The 18,558-nt window shown below is 39.7% G+C and overlaps 1 protein-coding gene across 2 annotated transcripts in view; it reads left to right on the top strand.

Moving 5' to 3' along the window:
• The first annotated feature begins 505 nt into the window (after positions 1-505).
• Positions 506-18,558, top strand: part of SLC30A5 (solute carrier family 30 member 5) — a 31,873-nt gene continuing 13,820 nt past the window's right edge. The window contains exons 1-5 of one of the 2 annotated variants that reach the window (XM_046671844.1): positions 506-818; positions 8,533-8,622; positions 9,812-9,878; positions 11,811-11,896; positions 16,671-16,758. In XM_046671844.1, the coding sequence (XP_046527800.1) occupies positions 736-818; positions 8,533-8,622; positions 9,812-9,878; positions 11,811-11,896; positions 16,671-16,758 (414 nt within the window). In that variant the 5' untranslated portion in view covers positions 506-735. Of the gene's footprint in view, positions 819-8,499; positions 8,623-9,811; positions 9,879-11,810; positions 11,897-16,670; positions 16,759-18,558 lie in introns of both variants that reach the window. The other variant, XM_046671843.1, reaches the window with a different exon arrangement.

The following is an 18,558-nucleotide window of genomic DNA, read 5'->3' as shown; positions in this document are numbered from 1 at the left end:
ATAAGAAACTTGAGGTACAGAAAGGCCCGGTGACACAACTAGTTAGTGGTAGAGTTGGGATTCACACCAAGACAAACACAAGAGCCCACTTTCTTAACTTTGTAGCAACAAAAAAACCACCCTTTTAAGGTCTGGTCCTACCCGGCCTGGTTTGACAGATGTGCCATAATTAAGTAGCACAGGTCAGCAGTCAGAATTTAAAAGAGATTCTGCTCCATTTAATCACATTTTCTACGGCCCCTCCCTCCGCGCTACAAGAACGCTCTGCGTCCCTGACGGCCCGTAGGTGGCGCTGCAGGGGCAGGCACTACGAGCTCTGGCCGGGTCAATGGGAGGGGCTGATCGGGGCGAGGATTCGATCCTTCACCCCGCGGTGGGAGGAACTAGGGCAGGGCACCGGGTGGCGAGTGCGGCGTTGTGCGCAGGCGCAGGCTGGGCACTCCCCCGGGAACTGAGGGCTGCTGGGCCCGATGACGTGGCCTGGCAACGTCTGCTCCGGGGCGCCTCCGGGAAACCAGGCGCCGCCGGAACTGCCCGCGGCCTAGTCCCGACGCGCGTGAGCTCGTTAGCGGGAGCCGGGGACAGCGGCGGCGGCGGCGGCGGTCTGGCCCGCGGGGACCTGACGGGGCCGCTGCCATGGGGGAGTGACGCGCCTGCGCCCGCTGTTCCGCGGCCGCGGCGAGACATGAGGAGACCCCGCGGCGGGGACAGCGGCGGCGGCTCCTGAGCCCCGGCATGGAGGAGAAATACGGTGGGGACGTGCTGGCCGGTCCCGGCGGCGGCGGCGGCCTCGGGCCGGTGGACGTGCCCAGCGCTCGGTAAGGCACCGACCCGGCTTCGGCCTGCGGAGCCGCTCTCCCTTTGCCGGCTCGCTCCCTCGCACACCCGGACGGCAGCGGCCAGCTGGGCGGGTGCGCGCGGGCATCGGCGTCCGCCCCGGGCCCGCGCCCGCCGGGCTCGCTCGCTCGCTCGCTTCCAGGCTGCTCCGGCTCCTGTCGGCCCCTGCGTTGCCGCCGCGGAATGAATGCTGTGAAATCCGGGAAGCTTCTGCTTGAGTTTGTGGGTTTCGAGGCAGACGTTACCCCTAGAACTGCCAGCCAGTTCCCGTGACAGGTTTTTCTAATCCGCGAGAAGCATTTCTGTTGGCTGTTTCTCCCTGAAATAGTAGTTTAGTGACCGCTTAACCGCTCTGACGTCTCCCTGCCTAAGTTAGGGGGAGGTGTCACCGTCCTCTTTTCGGGCGAAGAAAAAAATCCAAACAGATGAACTTCACTGTTCAGGTTAACCCTGCACGTGAAGAATCCAGCCCGTCATCTAGTTTTAACTCGTTTGGTTTGTTTTATTTTATTTTATTATTAAATAACAAATGTGTGCTCATTGTCAGAACATTCAAGCAGTACAGGCATCCGTAGAGTAGAAAGTGAAATTTACCCTTTGCCCCCTCTCCCCGGTTGCTCCCGCTGACCCCCAAGAGGAAGTGCAGCGACCACTTTCGAGGGTGTCTTTCGTGACCTGCTCCAAGTTCTGAGGTTGTTTCAAAGGGCACAAAATATGGCCCAGCAGTTTGGTTGGAACTCGCAATCATTGCCTTCTTTTTTAGTGAGGTGGTAGTTCTCATTCTTGATTACTTCTTTTGAGACTTAAAGATCGTTTTGATAAATTCATTGGAACTGTAGCGGTGGCATTACTAACATAACTATTTTTTGTGAAAAGTAAAGAACATATAAAATGCTGGAGCCGACCTTAAATCAGCTGCATTTTTGTAGTATAAATTCAATTTTCTAATCTGTTTCGAGAAACTTATTTTGTAAATAACAGCATGTCCGAAATTATTTACTGAGACATGACAGCTAAATGCAATAGGCGATGCTCATCAGGATTTGATAGTAAAGGGGAAAATGCTATAAAGGCCAGTACTAGGTCCACTGACAAAATTGGACTGTGGATGATAGATTACATGAAGGTATCATATCTGTTAAATTTCCTGAAGTTGATAACTACTGATTTTATACGAGAATGTCCGTGGTCTTGGGAAATGCAAGTATTTAGGGGTAAAGGAACATGATGTATATAACTTAAATAGTTTAGGAGAAAAGTCTATGTGGAGAGAGAATAAGGCAAATGGGACAATACATTAACAATTAGGGAGTCTAGGTAAAGGTTATACTATTGCTGCAATTTTTCTGTAAACTTGAAGTTATTTTTAAATAGTTTAAAATTCTTTGCTCGAGAGCTTGTTGTCTTCGGTAGACGTGGTGAACAGTCCTTTGCCGTCTGTCTTGCATTATTTGCTTAGCAGAGCTGCCCTTCTGTTGTAGTTCATTGCAGAGTCACATTCAACTCAGGACTGGTTGGATTTTGAATGGATTCCAGGTCGCAAGAATTTTCCTTTGTATAGACTAAAAGTCAAACACTGGTCATAATCTGAAACAAAAGCTAATTGACAAATCCTTTAATTGTGGATATTTTTATGCCTGAATTCGCAAATGTGAATTGTTTTAAATGTTTCTGTTTGGGCTTCTGTAAGTCCTCTTTGCAGGAAAGGGCAGAGGGTGACAGTCAGCATTTGTTGAGTACCTCCTGTGTTCCAAGTGCTTTGAGTATAGCCGTCACTTAGTTATTACAACAGCGCTCCAGACCAAGTAGTGGTCTCCTTGATTAGGAAACTGAGACGTAGAAAAGTTAAGTAATTTTCCAAAGATCACGCAACCAATAACTGGGAGTCAGTTATCCTAAACCCCAGGCATAGTGCCTTCTACGTAGTAGACACTCGGATATTTATTGATTGAATCGAACTTGAATTACACGCAGTGCTTTTGTTTTTTAACTGAAGAACTGTGAACTGTTGCAGCGGGCAAAGCCCAAGAAACAGGTTTGAATGCAAACCCAAATTTCAGTACTTGCAGGTTTAGAGAACCAGAGACTTTTCTAACCCTTAACAGAAAAAAACAGTGATACCTTTGATGAGACTAGTTAATGGTAAATAATGATTTATAAGTTGGAGTGTGGATTGGATCCCCCTGAGTTGCTCAGAGGGTCAGCCAGTGGCTCAAGGGCTGCTGCCCCTGTTTAAGAGCCTCCTTCTCCTTGTGCGCCATCTCTCCCCCTTAGTAAAGGAAGCTCTTCGTTGTTTCCCTCCACGACGTGAACTAGGAATGTCTACTTATTAGTATATGGTTACCTGGCCTTAGCTAGTGTTTCCTCTTTAGCCCAAAAGGAAGACTTCATTGAGACTTTAAAAATCAAAGTATCCAACTTTAAAATTAAATGTTAAAATAATTTTCCTAATTTAATAATAGTAGCAAAAGATCTTTAACATATGTTACATGAAAAGTCACATTGTCAAAATATGGGTAAACTTGTGAATATATGAAAGTATCTAAAATATATGTGTGTCTGTACATGAAGATGCAAAGGGAAACGTTTGGAAGGATGTACCCAATTGATCACCTGTGAGGAAGAAATTGGTAATGACTTTATTTAAAACTTTTGTAATAACCAGCTACTCAGGAGTTATTTTTGTAATCTGTTTTTTAAAAATTAAAAAGAGAATAAAGAAAATCAGTGTCAGATCGTAATAGTAATATATTATAAAGAAATATTTCATGTTCCATGTGACTAAATCCTGCTATTAAAGTGTCAGATTTTTAAGGTTTTGTAAATGCTTTAAACAAAAGTTATTTAGAAATAATTTCACATGTTGCCCTGTCTTCTTAAAATGAGTGTATTAAATACAATTTACTTGTTCCTTGGTGACTTCTGGTCATTATGAGCATCGTCTGTGACCCGAGCTTAAATACAGTAATTTCTTCAAAGGCTCCTTCCTAGTACTCGTGTTCTATAGGTGCTGCTCTCTGTTACTTTGAAAAACCCTTTCCCTTTTCTTGCCTTGTAATTCCTGTTTTAATACACACGTAGCTCAAACTCTGAAGATGACCTTCACTTCCCTAGTTACGCTTAGTATCTTCTAGTCCATTCTCTTAGAACAATTACTTACCTGGGTCACATAAACATTTGTTTACTTGCCTGCCTTTTTTAGACCTCAATCTCTGTGAGGTCAGGATCTCTGTTACGCATTTACTGGCTTGGATAGTGCCTAGAAATGTGTTTAGTTAGTTGTAAGGAACCAAACTAAGAGGGCTTTAAACAAATAGGGATGTATTCTCACATAAAAGAAACCAGAGCTTGCTGGTGTTTGTTCAGTTACGCCATCTAGGACCCAGATTCTGTCTTTGCTCTTTGCCATCCTAAGCGTATTGGCTTTCATATTCAGGCTTGTTATAAAATGGATAACTTTTTTAAATAATGTAAACATCTCCATAACATTTTTTGGATAAACTTTAGATTGAAGTCCTCCCTTGAAAGCAGAAAGAAGGTGGAAGTAGCTCCAGCTGCATCTTGCCTTTTTATCATGACAGAAGCCACCCTGGTAGACTTCTCTTAGGTCTCATTGACATCTGGCACATACTAAGTGAGCAAGGAATGTTTGGAGAGTGGCTGAATAGCCCCATGGTGGATGTACAAGGCTCTTTGCTGACATCAAGAATTCCCAGACTGCTGTGATTTTTTAAATTTATTTATTTGTTTGTGAGGAAGATTTGCCCTGAGCTAACATCCATTGCCAATCCTCCTCTTTTTTTGCTTGAGGAAGATTTGCCCTGAGCTAACGTCTGTGCCAGTCTTCCTCTGCGCTGTATGTGGGATGCCTCCACAGCATGGCTGATGAGTGGAACAGGTCCACACCCAGGATCTGAACCCTCGAACGCCAGGCTGCCGAAGCGGGCCTCACAGAACTTTAACCACTCGGCCGAGGGGCTGGCCCCTGGACTGCAGTGATTTTTAATGTACCTATGTCTATTTTCCCTAGTCTTTGTCTCCCCACAACCCCTTTCTCATTGACAGTATTGTTATTCTTTGTGTCCTTCTATCCTGCTGCCTTATTTTCACACCTAGTTAAGAGCTTAAGGAGGAAGGCACTTGAGATCTGAACTTCCCTCTGTACTTGATTTCATTCTTTCCTTTCATTCTGAATTCATAGTTGGGTTGCTGATAGTTTAAACTGCCGGAAACTTGACTGCCATCTGTGAGTCCATTACTGCACTCTGTAAGTTGTTGTACTAGACGTGACTGTATCACAAGTGAAATTGTGGAGTTAACTTTCTTTCCTTTGGTAAACATTTGCTGAGCATATATTATGAAAGTCCCAGTGTTAGGAACTGAATAAACAAAGGATTTCTACCTAGTGTTATTGGCTAATTTTGAATTGCTACCATGACCAGAATGTTTAATTAGCATTAATATAGTTAATGTTCTTAAGTCTATATGAGTTTTTTAGCTTAAAATGGGCCAAAATCTAAATTAATCCTAGGTTTTAATATGCATTCTGTCTTTCATATTTAAAAATGATTTTACTGTTCATGTGGGCCAATGTGAGTGTATAATTGGGAACAGTTTAGAAAATAGGAACCCTCAAAACCTTTTGGGTGAACTTTGATTTTCTGTGTGACGTTAAAAAGAGCATACTTAAGAGACATGGGCTTGCCCCTAGTTAAGTCTGGGCTTCCACTTCCCGATTTGTGACATGAGAGGAATTGGGCTAGAGAATCTCTAAGGTGTTTTTCAGCTTTTAAATGTTAGCGTTCAATTTTTTCTAGCACACGTGCCTTTGCTTTCGTACCTAGACAGTTAGTAGGGATTTGGTAGATTTTCCGTGTTGTAGTTCGTGTTTTTAGCCAGTCTGCAAACAACCTAGAAACAAAATACACTTGATTTTTTTTCTTGTTATAGCCATACTTTTAAGTTTTTTATCATTCTTTTTTCATTGAGATATCATTTACATACAGTAAAATGCATAGATTTTAAAGGTACCAGTTTGCGTTTTTCACAAACATGTGCCCTTATAACTTTCAGCACAATCAAGCTATAGGACATTTTCATCACCCCGGAAAATCTCCTTGATCTTTTAATCAGAAAATGCAGGGCTGGCCTGGTGGCTCAGTGGTTAAGTTCGCACGTCCTGCAGCCCAGGGTTCACCAGTTCGGATCCTGGGTGCAGACCTACGTACTGCCTGTCAAGTTGTGCTGTGGCAGGCGTCCCACATATAATGTAAAGGAAGATGGGAACGGATGTTAGCTCAGGGCCAGTCTTCCTCAGCAAAAAAGAGGAGGATTGGTGGCAGATATTAACTCAGGGCTAATCCTCCTCAAAAAAAAGAACATGTGGGGCCGGCCCCATGGCGGAATGGTTAAGTTTGCGTGCTCCGCTGCAGGTGGCCCAGGGTTTTGTCAGGTTGAATCCTGGGCGCGGACATGGCAGCGCTCCTAAAGCCACGCTGGGGCAGCGTCCTACATACCACACCTAGAGGGGACCACAACTAGGAATGTACAGCTGTGTACGGGGGGCTTTGGGGAACAAAATAAAATAAAATCTTTAAAAAAAAAAAACATGTAATGAAGTTTATACTGTTAGAGGTGGGTTAAACAGGAAGTTCCATCTTTTAGGATGTGACTTCCATTATTCCACAATAACGTTTTCATTTGTCTTGATAATTGATTATCACATTATTAAAATCCCCAGATTGTCCTAAAAAAGGCCCCCCAGTCTATGTTCATGATAAGGAAAACCGCTTTGTTCCAAATCTGATTTTCTTTAATTTATGTAATTTTATCTGGACAGATATATATACATAAAACAGAAGGTGAGCCATCTTGAATGGTGAAGATGTTGGAATTGCTAAGATTCATTCTTTCAGGGACTGAAATTTATTTTAATAGTTGCATCAAATTCTTGCTAAAATAGATATTTCCATGTCTTTTTAAGAAGATTACTGATTGTTTAATATAACATAGTTCTTTCTTGCTGATTCGGTGCCTTGGTACTTGATGTTTCACGCTCATCAGTTTTTATACTGTCCTGCATACATTGATACCTCCATTATATGTCAGATTGTTTTAGCTCTACTATTTGAATGACCCAGGTTTCCCTTAAACTTCTCTGTTAGCTTTTTGTATTTTTTTCTCCCATTGGTAGAAACTTCTTATTCCTGCCAGTGTGCTGGCCTTGGACATCCCTTACTTCTTGTCAATGTGTTAACACCTGTTTGATGTAAGCTTTAAAAATGGCCTCTTGAGGGCTGGCTGGTAGCATAGTGGTAGAATTCATGTGCTCCGTTTCTGCTGCCTGGGGATCACGGGTTCAGATCCCAGGTGTGGACCTACACACTGCTCATCAAGCCATGCTATGGCAGCATCCCAGATACAAAAAATAGAGGAAGATTGGCACGGGTGTTAGCTCAGGGACAGTCTTCCTCAAGCCAAAAGAGGAAAATTGGCAACAGATGTTTGCTCAGGGCCGATCTTCCTCGCCGAAAAAAAAAATTGGTCTCCTGAGTGGTTTGCACAAGATGACCTGTTAGGGTGGGGGGAAAAATTAGACTCTCTCAGCTTTTTATCTCATTCTTTTTAATTTCTAATTTGTGTATGTTTTATAAATTATATAACACCAGTACTAAGTACATGTTTATAATATACAGATAAATAATGGGTTTCATGTGCAAAATTCTTTTGCTACTAGAAGGGTATGATCAAAGACTACTGGGCTAGAAAACTGAGATAATTTCTTCTCTATTTTCTAGTTTCTCTTTCAGGAGCTCCTTTTTCCTTTCTTTTTATGACAACCTAATTTTTCCATGGATGCAGTGTTATTTCTTACCTCGGAGAATATTATTTATAGTTCTTTGTTGTTTTCTGCTATTCCCTATGATCTCTGTATCTTTTAAATTTCTTTGTTGTTTTTGTTTGTTTGGTCTCGTGTTATAGGCTTATCGTGAAGGATTGATTATCCATGGTTAGCCACTCAGATTTGAATGACACCCAGAAAACTAGTTAGACCTGTGTGGGGCTTGTCCCCTAGTGGGCTTCTCCAGAGAAGGGTTCTCCTACTGGGAGACTGAAGCCTGGCTGTTAGGGTATTGGAGTTCAGTGAGGGAAGGGAGGTGGGGTGGTATAAGAAGGGAAACTTCCTTTACCTCCTGATTTTGGTGCAGCACCTCATCCCTCCGCTCCAGTGGCTAAGCCTCACGTGTCCTGTCCTGACTGAGGAGGCATAGTTGCCTGGCTGTGCTAGGTGGGAATCTGGGCATCTGCCTGGAACACTTTCTAATGATCCTCTTCTTTTCAGCTTCCCAGGCCCTGTCTGAGCTGCTTCAGATTCCTGAGCCTTTTCAGGACTTAGTTTGGCCTTTATTTTTTTAATAGACTGTATCTATACATATATGTTTATATACATTAAAAAGAATCTGGAAGTATGTATACCAAAATGTTAATAGTAGTTGTCACATTAATAGTGAATTGTTTGGTTTTTTGTTTCATTTTTTGTTTATGTATATTTATGGTTTTTATAATGATGCCTGTTACTTGTGTAATAAGAAGAAACCAAAGATGACAGAGTTCCTTGTGATTTCAGTGACGCTGAAACTTGTTTCTGTTTTTATTTTTCAGATTAATGAAATATATTGTGTTACTGTGTTTCAGTAAATTTTTGAAGGCCGTGGGACTTTTTGAATCATATGATCTCCTAAAAGTAGTTCACATTGTTCAGTTCATTTTTATATTAAAACTGGGGTGAGTGTGTGATTCTTTATTTCCTTAATTTTCTTTCATTTCTTTGAAAATCCTGTTTTAACTGATTATCTTTAGGAAATTTTATGTAGAATATTTTATGCAATTTATTCCTCCTGACAAGTATTTGGTAAATTTTTTTAAAAATAGAATACCTGAGGTTAGAGGTACGGAGAGACTGGGTTGTTTTTTGTTTTTTGTTTTTAAAAAAAGGATTGTTGTGCTATAATAGCTTACCAAAACATAGACTTGACTTTAGTTTGTGTTAATGAGGTTTTTGCAAGTTTCTTCTGTCTGGCTTAATAGAAAACAGCTGGACTCTCGTGTCTGCTTCGGCTTTCAGTCTGTTGCAGCGCCTCACATCCACATCCCCGAGAGAATAAGAGTGAAAGGAGAAATAACTGTCTTCGTATTTTTACAGAAATAGTTTTGACCTCACAGACCCCTTGAAAGGGTCTCAGGGGCCCTAGGGATTCCCAGACCGTACCACTGGTGTAGTCCAGCCTTCCTCCAGACACAGAATGTTACCTGAGACTTGTCTTGGCACAGGTGTTCCTTATTTTCTGAATTAAACCGTGCTGGGTATGTTCACTACATGCTCCCTTCACAGCACAGCGTCCTGATATAGTATAAAGTTTACCTTATTCTGCATATAAGAAATTCTCTCTGAATAAAGTTTTCTGGACCATGAGATTGATAATGGCCACCTTCAGTGTTAACAAAAATCTGTTAGAAACTCCTGTGTGTATAATATTAGTAATTATGGAAAGTGATTCTTGATGAGGAAATTTTAAGCACGAGTTGTATGTATGCATTTTTATATCTTATTTGGGGAATGTGAAAGGTAGGGACATATAATTAGTATTTTCTTCATTTATATTATTTCAGAATTTGTTATTACTAAATTTTGGAGAAGATAAGAATTGTTTTCTTTGGTAGTTCAAAGTATGAAAAAATAGTAAGACTCCTTTTGTGGCTTTTGAACTCATTTTTAAGGCAATTACAAAAGAAAAACTCCCAAAATGTTGCAGTGGAAGCCTTATTAAAATAAATATAGTTCTCCAGTATAATTCCTTTAGAGGATAACATACTTTTCAAGTTCTAGTATATTTCTTTAAAATGTGTCTTTACTTAAATCACACCTTTTATATGATTGATTAATATTGACATATTAATAATTCAATATTCACAGGACTGCATTTTTTATGGTTTTGTTTCAAAAGCCATTTTCTTCTGGGAAAAATATAACCAAACACCAGGTGAGTTCTTTTGCAGAATCCTTTTTTCCTAGCAGCTTCCCATTCAGTGGGCCAGGAGACAATGCTCTTTCCTTGATCAGGGTTACCTTATGAATAATTTAAGTGCACAGCAGAATATTTCCAGAGTTAGCCTGCTCTTAATTTGTCTTTTCAGAATTGAGGCTTCAAGAGCAAACTAGAGGGACCGGCCTGGTGGCGCAGTGGTTAGTTCGCACATTCTGCTTTGGTGGTCTGGGGTTCACCAGTTCAGATCCCAGGTGCAGACTTATGCACTGCTTGTCAAGCCATACTATGGTAGGCGTCCCACACATAAAGTAGAGGAAAATGGGGGTGCCAGCCCAAGGCCAAGTAGTTAAGTTCACACACTCCACTTCGGCGCCCTGGGGTTTCACCAGTTCGGATCCTGGGTGCGGACATGGCACCACTCATCAAGCCATGCTGAGGCAGCATCCCACATGCCGCAACTAGAAGGACCCACAACTAAAAATATACAACTATGTACCCGGGGGCTTTGGGGAGAAAAAAGAAAAATCTTTAAAAAAAAAACAACAAAAGGTAGAGGAAGATGGGCACAGATGTTAGTTCAGGGCCAATCTTCCACAGCAAAAAAAGAGGAGGGATTGGCAGCAGAATCTTAGCTCAGGGCTAATCTTCCTCAAAACAAAAAAACCAGCAAACTATAAAGTGCGAAGATAATGGAATCTCTATGGGGCTGGCCCCGTGGCAGAGTGGTTAAGTTCGCGTGCTCCACTGCACGCGGCCCAGTGTTTCGTTGGTTCGAATCCTGGGCGCGGACATGACACTGCTCATCAAACCACACTGAGGCAGCGTCCCACATACCACAACTAGAAGGACCCACAACGAAGAATATACAACTATGCACCGGGGGGCTTTGGGGAGAAAAAAGGAAAAAATAAAATCTAAAAAAAAAAAGATAATGGAATCTTTAAAAATACAGAAAAGAGTAGAAAATTTTTCAAGCATGCTTGTAATTATTTTCTTAAATACAGGATCCTTATTCTGAAAGGTTTACAAATCAGACAGAGATGTGCCCAGGAGCCTAGTACAAATGTCGTTGGGAGGCAGATAAGCATAGGGGTTAAGAATGAGGCCTCTGGAGTCAGTCAAATTCCTGTTCTGTCTGTCGTACTTGCTAACTCTTACTTTGGGCAAGTTGCTTAAATTTCTCTACCTTAATTTTCCCACTGGTACAGTGGAAATAATAATACCCTCCTAGTGGAGCTATGAGGAATAAATTAATTAATACATGTAAAGTTCTTAAAATAGTGCCTGGCATACAGTGAGGATGCAATATGTATTAGCTGTCAGCATCATTGTTCCCTTTAGGCAGCTGAGGTTCAAATGCATCCCAGAAATGTCCAGTATTCTGCATAATCCTCTCACATTACCGCCTCTTTGGAGAGTAGATAGACCTACTACATGTCTGCTTTATACCACAACTTAGAAGCCAGTGCTGTGGTTTTTTTATCAAAATGACAAATTTAAATACCTCTGTTTTAGAGACCAAGGATGTTTTTTAAAATAAGATTAATATTTTAAACCCTGTCTTATCTTTTTTCTCTCTTTTCAAATAATTAAAGCACTGTATATTCCTGATGGAAAAGAATTTAAAGATTAAAACATTAAGTATTCTAGCAAACTAGTAAACTAATGAAAAAGAAAACAGAAAATTGTACTCTATAGGAAAAGATTTCAAGATCTAACAACAGAAATGGAAAACAGAATACTGTCTTGCAAATCTAGATTTAGTCAAGGAATCTTAACATTTTCTATTTAATTTCAAAGTGTGTAATTATTTAGCCTTTAAAATACTTGTGTTACCATTATTATCTTTCTCTCTGTTTTAAGATTTTGAGATATTTAGCAAAACATAGATGACTGAAATTTTTTATTTTTTTTCTCCATTTGTAGTGGATCAAAATATTTAAACATGCAGTTTCTGGATGTATCATTTCACTCTTGTGGTTTTTTGGCCTCACTCTTTGTGGACCACTAAGGTAAATAAGATGCATATTTTGAATGTTTGTTTATATTTCTTCATTTTGAATATATAATGAGTACTTATTTAGTTTGTGGACTAATTCTTTGGTGAATACTATTAATGTTTTGTTCATGATCTATCATAGATATTTTAGTAGAGTTCAAAGAGTTTCAGAAAATTTTTAGCATAAGTGGCTTTTTTATCATTCATTGATGATCACTTTACCGACTGATTTTAGAAACTTAAAGAGCTGAAATGGTAAATAAAATCAACCAATAAGGAGAGCAAACTCTTTAAAAGTACTCTCTGTTTTGGGGGGTTTTTTTGCACAACTCTGAAAGCACTCTAGAACCCACAGAAAATGCTTGAAAGATTTGGGTGTAAACAACTCTCTTGGGAATAGTAGGTCAATCATCAGATTAAAGATGAGTTAACTCTCATCTCACAGTCCCCTAGAGCTAAATGGAGTAATCTTTTTGTGTCAATGGGCCAATTGAGGGTGGAACATGCGTAAGGACCACTTAATTTAATGGGAATTGTAACCTGTGCAGCTGTGCATAAGCATTCTTTTAGTATTTCTTTATCTCTAACAAGTTTTATTTTTTGGGTAAAAGTATAAGAAAAAGTACCTTGCCATTGATGAAGGAGGAATATGAGGACCAAAAGAAAGAACTAAGATGAAGGTTGTTCTAAGGAAATCTAACTCAGAATAGCAGGGTGGACAGTGTAGAAAGTGATAGGTGGGAATACTTAGTGAAAATCCTTTGCCCTCTCCCAGCCAATAGAATAGCTTCTGGATTTGGGTTCCTTCGGTTTGCTTACCCTGTGCTTTGTCCCTGACAGCAGCACCATCCTGGAGTGGTGGGAAAGCCGGCTGAAATTCCTCAGCTTAGAGAGAGCTTTTTCAATATATGCTTGAATATGATTGAGTGGTGGTATTGTTTAACATCCCTAATGTTTTAAATTTCTCATTCATGAAGTTATGTTTTGGTCCATGTGTTGTTACATCACTGTCCCTATGTGTTAGCATAGGGAAGGAAAGGGAAAAATTCATAAATTCTTATTTGGCTCCTGATTTAGTCATCTACTTCCTGCTCTTACAACCCCGCACTGCCACCAGCTCTGCTGCCAACACTGCCCCTCTCATTCTAAAACCATCAGGCTATTTCTTGATTAGAAAGAAACACCTTTGGAACAAAATGGGCATAGAAGGAAACTACCTCAACATAATAAAGGCCATATACGACAAACCCATAGCCAACATCATACTCAGTGGGCAAAAACTGAACCCCATCCCCCTGAAAACAGGAACGAGACAAGGATGCCCTCTATCACCACTCTTATACAACATGGTACTGGAGGTCCGCGCCAGAGCAATCAGGCAAGAAAAAGGAATAAAAGGAATCCAAACAGGGAGGGAAGAAGTGAAACTCTCGCTGTTTGCAGACAACATGATCTTATATATAGAAAACCCCAAAGAATCCATTGGAAAACTGTTAGAAGTAATCAACAACTACAGCAAAGTTGCAGGGTATAAAATCAGTTTGCATAAATCAGTAGCATTTCTATACTCCAGTAATGAACCAACAGAAAAAGAACTCAAGAATACAATACCACTCACAATCGCAACAAAAAGAATAAAATACCTTGGGGTAAATTTAACTAAGGAAGTGAAGGACCTATATAATGAAAATTACAAGGCCTTTCTGAGAGAATTGGATGACGACATAAGGAGATGGAAAGACATTCCATGTACATGGATTGGAAGAATAAACATAGTTAAAATGTCCGTTCTACCTAAAGCAATCTACAGATTCAACGCCATCCCAATCAGAATCCCAATGACATTCTTTACAGAATTAGAACAAAGAAGCCTAAAATTCATATGGGGCAACAAAAGACCCCGAATTTCTAAAGCAATCCTGAGAAAAAAGAACAAAACGGGAGGCATCACAATCCCTGACTTCAAAACATACTACGAAGCTACAGTAATCAAAACAGCATGGTACTGGTACAAAAACAGGTGCACAGATCAATGGAACAGAACTGAAAGCCAAGAAATAAAACCACACATCTATGGACAGCTTATCTTTGACAAAGGAGCTGAGGGCCTACAATGGAGAAAAGAAAGTCTCTTCAACAAATGGTGCTGGGAAAACTGGAAAGCCACATGTAAAAGAATGAAAATTGACCATTCTTTGTCACCATTCACCAAAATAAACTCAAAATGGATTAAAGACCTAAAGGTGAGACCTGAAACCATAAGGCTTCTGGAAGAAAACGTAGGCAGTACACTCTTTGACATCAGTATTAAAAGGATCTTTTTGGACACCATGCCTTCTCAGAGAAGGGAAACAATAGAAAGAATAAACAAATGGGACCTCATCAGATTAAAGAGCTTCTTCAAGGCAAATGAAAACAGGATTGAAACAAAAAAACAACCCACTAACTGGGAAAAAATATTTGCAAGTCATATATCTGACAAAGGCTTAATATCCATAATATATAAAGAACTCTCGCAACTCAACAACAAAACATCAAACAACCCAATCGAAAAATGGGCTGGAGACATGAACAGACATTTCTCCAAAGAAGATATACTGATGGCCAATAGGCACATGAAAAGATGTTCATCATCGCTGATCATCAGGGAAATGCAAATCAAAACTACACTAAGATATCACCTTACACCCGTTAGAATGACAAAAGTATCTAAAACTAATAGCAACAAATGTTGGAGAGGTTGTGGAGAAAAAGGAACCCTCATACACTGCTGGTGGGAATGCAAACTGGTGCAGCCACTATGGAAAACAGTATGGAGATTCTTCAAAAAATTAAAAATAGAACTACCATACGATCCAGCCATCCCACTACTGGGTATTTATCCAAAGAGCTTGAAGTCAGCAATCCCAAAAGTCCTATGCACCCCAATGTTTATTGCAGCACTGTTTACAATAGCCAAGACGTGGCAGCAACCTAAGTGTCCAGCAACAGACGAATGGATAAAGAAGATGTGGTACATATATGCAATGGAATACTACTCAGCTGCAAAACAGAACAAAATCATTCCATTTGCAATAACATGATGGACCTTGAGAGAATTATGTTAAGCCATATGAAATAAGCCAGCGAGAGAAAGATAATCTGTGTATGACTCCACTCATATGAGGAATTTAAAATTATGGACTAAGAACAGTTTAGTGGATACCAGGGGAAAGGTGGGGTGGGGGGTGGGCACAAAGGGTGAAGTGGTGCACCTACAACATGACTGACAAACATTAATGTACAATTGAAATTTCACAAGATTGTAACCTATCAATAACTCAATAAAAAAAAAAAGAAAGAAACACCTTTGGTATTTCATAGCCTTTCTTATTTTAGGTTAGTATTGTTCTGTTGATATATTTCTTTTCTTAAATTATAAGCTCCCAAATATTAATAGAACTAAAGTTATTGCTGCATTCCATCATTACAGATTTTTGGGTAAAGAGGGAAAATGAAAATTTTTTTTTCTTTTTGAGAAAGATTAGCCCTGAGCAAACTGCTGCCAATCCTCCTCTTTTTGCTGAGGAAGACTGGCCCTGAGCTAACATCCGTGCCCATCTTCCTCTACTTTACGTGTGGGACGCCTACCACAGCATGGCTTGCCAAGTGGTGCCATGTCCGCACCCGGGATCCGAACCGTCGAACCCCAGGCTGCCTTCATTTTTATGGCAGTTTTTTGAAATATAATTGATATACCATAAAATTCAGTCTGTCTTAGTCCATTTGGGCTACTATAACAAAAATACTATAAACTGGGTGACTTATAAAAAACAGAAGTTTATTCTCACAGTTCTGGAGGCTGGGAAGTCCAAAATCAAGGTGTCAGCATGTCAGCATGTTCACATCCTGGTGAGGGCCCTCTTCCTGGTCCAAAACTGGTGCCCTTTTGCCATGCCCTCACGTGGTGGAAGGGGTGAGGGGTCTCTGGCAGGTCTCTTTTATAAGAACACTAATCCCATTCATGAGGGCTCCACCCTCATGACCTAAATACGTCCCAAAGGCCCCACCTCCAAATACCATCACAGTGAGGATTGGGTTCAACATGTGAATTTGGGGGGACAAACATTCAGTTGATAGAACTTTTAAAGTGTACAATTCAGTATTTCTAGTATTCTTAGAATTTTATTCACTTTTACTGCAATACAATAATCCATTGAATGGATATACTCTATATTATCTACTCTCTTATCAGTGGGCATTTAGGTTGTTTCTGGTTTGGGCCTACTGCAAACAATGCTCGTATGAGCAGTCTTAGAAGTGTTTCCTGGGGCTGGCCCCGTGGCTGAGTGGTTAAGTTAGCGCGCTCTGCTGCAGGCGGCCCAAATCCCGGGCACAGACATGGCACTGCTCATCAAACCACGCTGAGGCAGCGTCCCACATGCCACAACTAGAAGGACCCACAACGAAGAATATACAACTAGGTACTGGGGGGGCTTTGGGGAGAAAAAGGAAAAAAAATAAAATCTTTAAAAAAAAAAAAAGAAGTGTTTCCTGGTACATGTATACAAGAAATCTGTGTGATAGAATCCTACAGGTAGTATTGTTGAGTGTTTGTAGCTTCAGCCTATCTAAGGTAGATAATGCCAAAATAGTTTTCAAAGCTGTTGTACCTATTTTTTTCATAATGTTTCATGAAATCAAGGGGAGATATTTATTTTCTTTTCTCTTACTCTAGTTGAATTCATGTCATGCTTCCTGATAAAGATCAGATATATTCCATGAATAATAATGGTTTATTTTTGTAGGACTTTGCTGCTATTTGAACACAGTGATATTGTTGTCATCTCACTACTCAGTGTTTTGTTCACTAGTTCTGGAGGAGGACCAGCAAAGGTAGAATTTTCCATTACTAGTTACTTGAAAATTGAAAGTATACATGTAAAATATGATCCAAAGTATATAGTATCTTTTAGTGTTTAAAAGAATACAGGGGCTTTTTCTGCTAATTTTAAGTTTTAAAATAATACGGAAAGGTAACTTCCTACCCAACTCAAGTATACTATCAAAACCAGGAAATTGACAATGGTACAATCCATAGACGTGATTCACATTTCACCAGTTTTCATACACTGTGTGTGTGTGTGTGTGTAGATTCGTGTAACCACCACTGCAATCAAGATGCAGAAGTGATTATCACAAAGATCTCCTTCATGCTGTACCTGAACCCCTCTCTTGCCTCATTCTTTTTTGAACATACCTAAAAACTTGTTATGAGTAAAGTCTGATGAACATTTATCCAACATTTTGCCAACTAGGCAACCCTATTTACCTTAAGTAATTTAAGTACTATCCCCTTTTGGTAAATGAGTCACCAATCTACAATTCCAAATTCTTAGGACTACAGTATTTCTGTTTTACCAAATTAAATGCTTCCTGTGCATGGTGCATTGTCCTAGTTACAGGGAAAAGGAGAAATAAAGACAAATAAAGTATAATAGTCCCTGTTCTGGAAGGGGCTTTCAGGCTAAGAATGGAGGCAGATGAAAAAAATAAAGTGAACAAAGTAACATGCTAAGGAGAGCAGAGAGACTACCCAGCTTGTAGATTTCACATTGTATTCTTAGTATTAAGCACATGCCACTGTTTCAGCCTTTCCCCTCCCTGTAGAGTGCTCCATAATAAATGTCAAATGGATTGAAGAGTTATGTGGTTAAAGAAAAGGATATTTGTAAAAACATAGAGTAAAATATAGATTGATAACTAATCTGTGGGCAGCGAAGAACTTTCTGAGCATAAAAGAAATGGAAAAAAATCACAAAGGGAAAACTCAGTACATTTGACTTCATAATGCTTACAGACTTTTATGTAACAGAAATCATTGTACAAACAACAATAAAATATTGCCACAAATAAAAGTTTTGCATGTATTTTAAAATATAAACGTACTGAAATCAGGTAAGAAAAATACTTAAGATCTTCAACAAATGAGCGAAGGACAGGGAAAGACAGCTCACAGAAGAATTATCAATGACTTTAAAACATTAAAAAACCAAAAATTTTGCTGCACTAATAATAGAAATGAGAGTCTAGATCTTGCATGTCCTCTCATTAGTATCAATAATGAGTCTGGGCATCTATCCACGACTCAGTGATTTTGTTTTCTTTGTTATGACTCTGAAGCACTACAAAATTCTCAGTTGCCACTCTTTGTTAACAAAAGATTAAATTATATTCTCAGTATTTGAGTGTTGTTGATGTTGCCGTATCCTAATTCAGTGAAAATAATGAAATTTTAAAATGTGTGGTTTATTTATACTGACTTTTGTCAGAATAACAGAGAATGTATCACATGTAGTGGTAATCACCTAATGAATGAAATCCTCACTTTTCGTTTTAAACTTCTATTTAATGAAAGTATCTGGTATCCTACCTGTAAATTTGTAAATATAGATTGTATAAAAGTGCTGTTTACATGGCTTTTATACCCAAAATTCTGAAGTGTTTGCATAAACTAGGCTAGTGTGTCCTTTCTATAATTTTCTTTTTTCAAAATTCTTTCCCTGGAATGAGAACATAGACTTAAACATTTACCAGCTTTACATGCTTTACATCCTTACTAGACACAGAGATGACCTTTACATGCTTCACATCTTTACTAGACACAGAGATGACCTTTACATGCTTTACATCCTT

The sequence above is a fragment of the Equus quagga genome, chromosome 9, assembly GCF_021613505.1.
Source record: "Equus quagga isolate Etosha38 chromosome 9, UCLA_HA_Equagga_1.0, whole genome shotgun sequence".
NCBI classification, from domain to species: Eukaryota; Metazoa; Chordata; class Mammalia; order Perissodactyla; family Equidae; genus Equus; species Equus quagga.
Note: the sequence above shows the minus strand (reverse complement) of the source record. Positions and strands in the feature narration are given on the sequence as shown.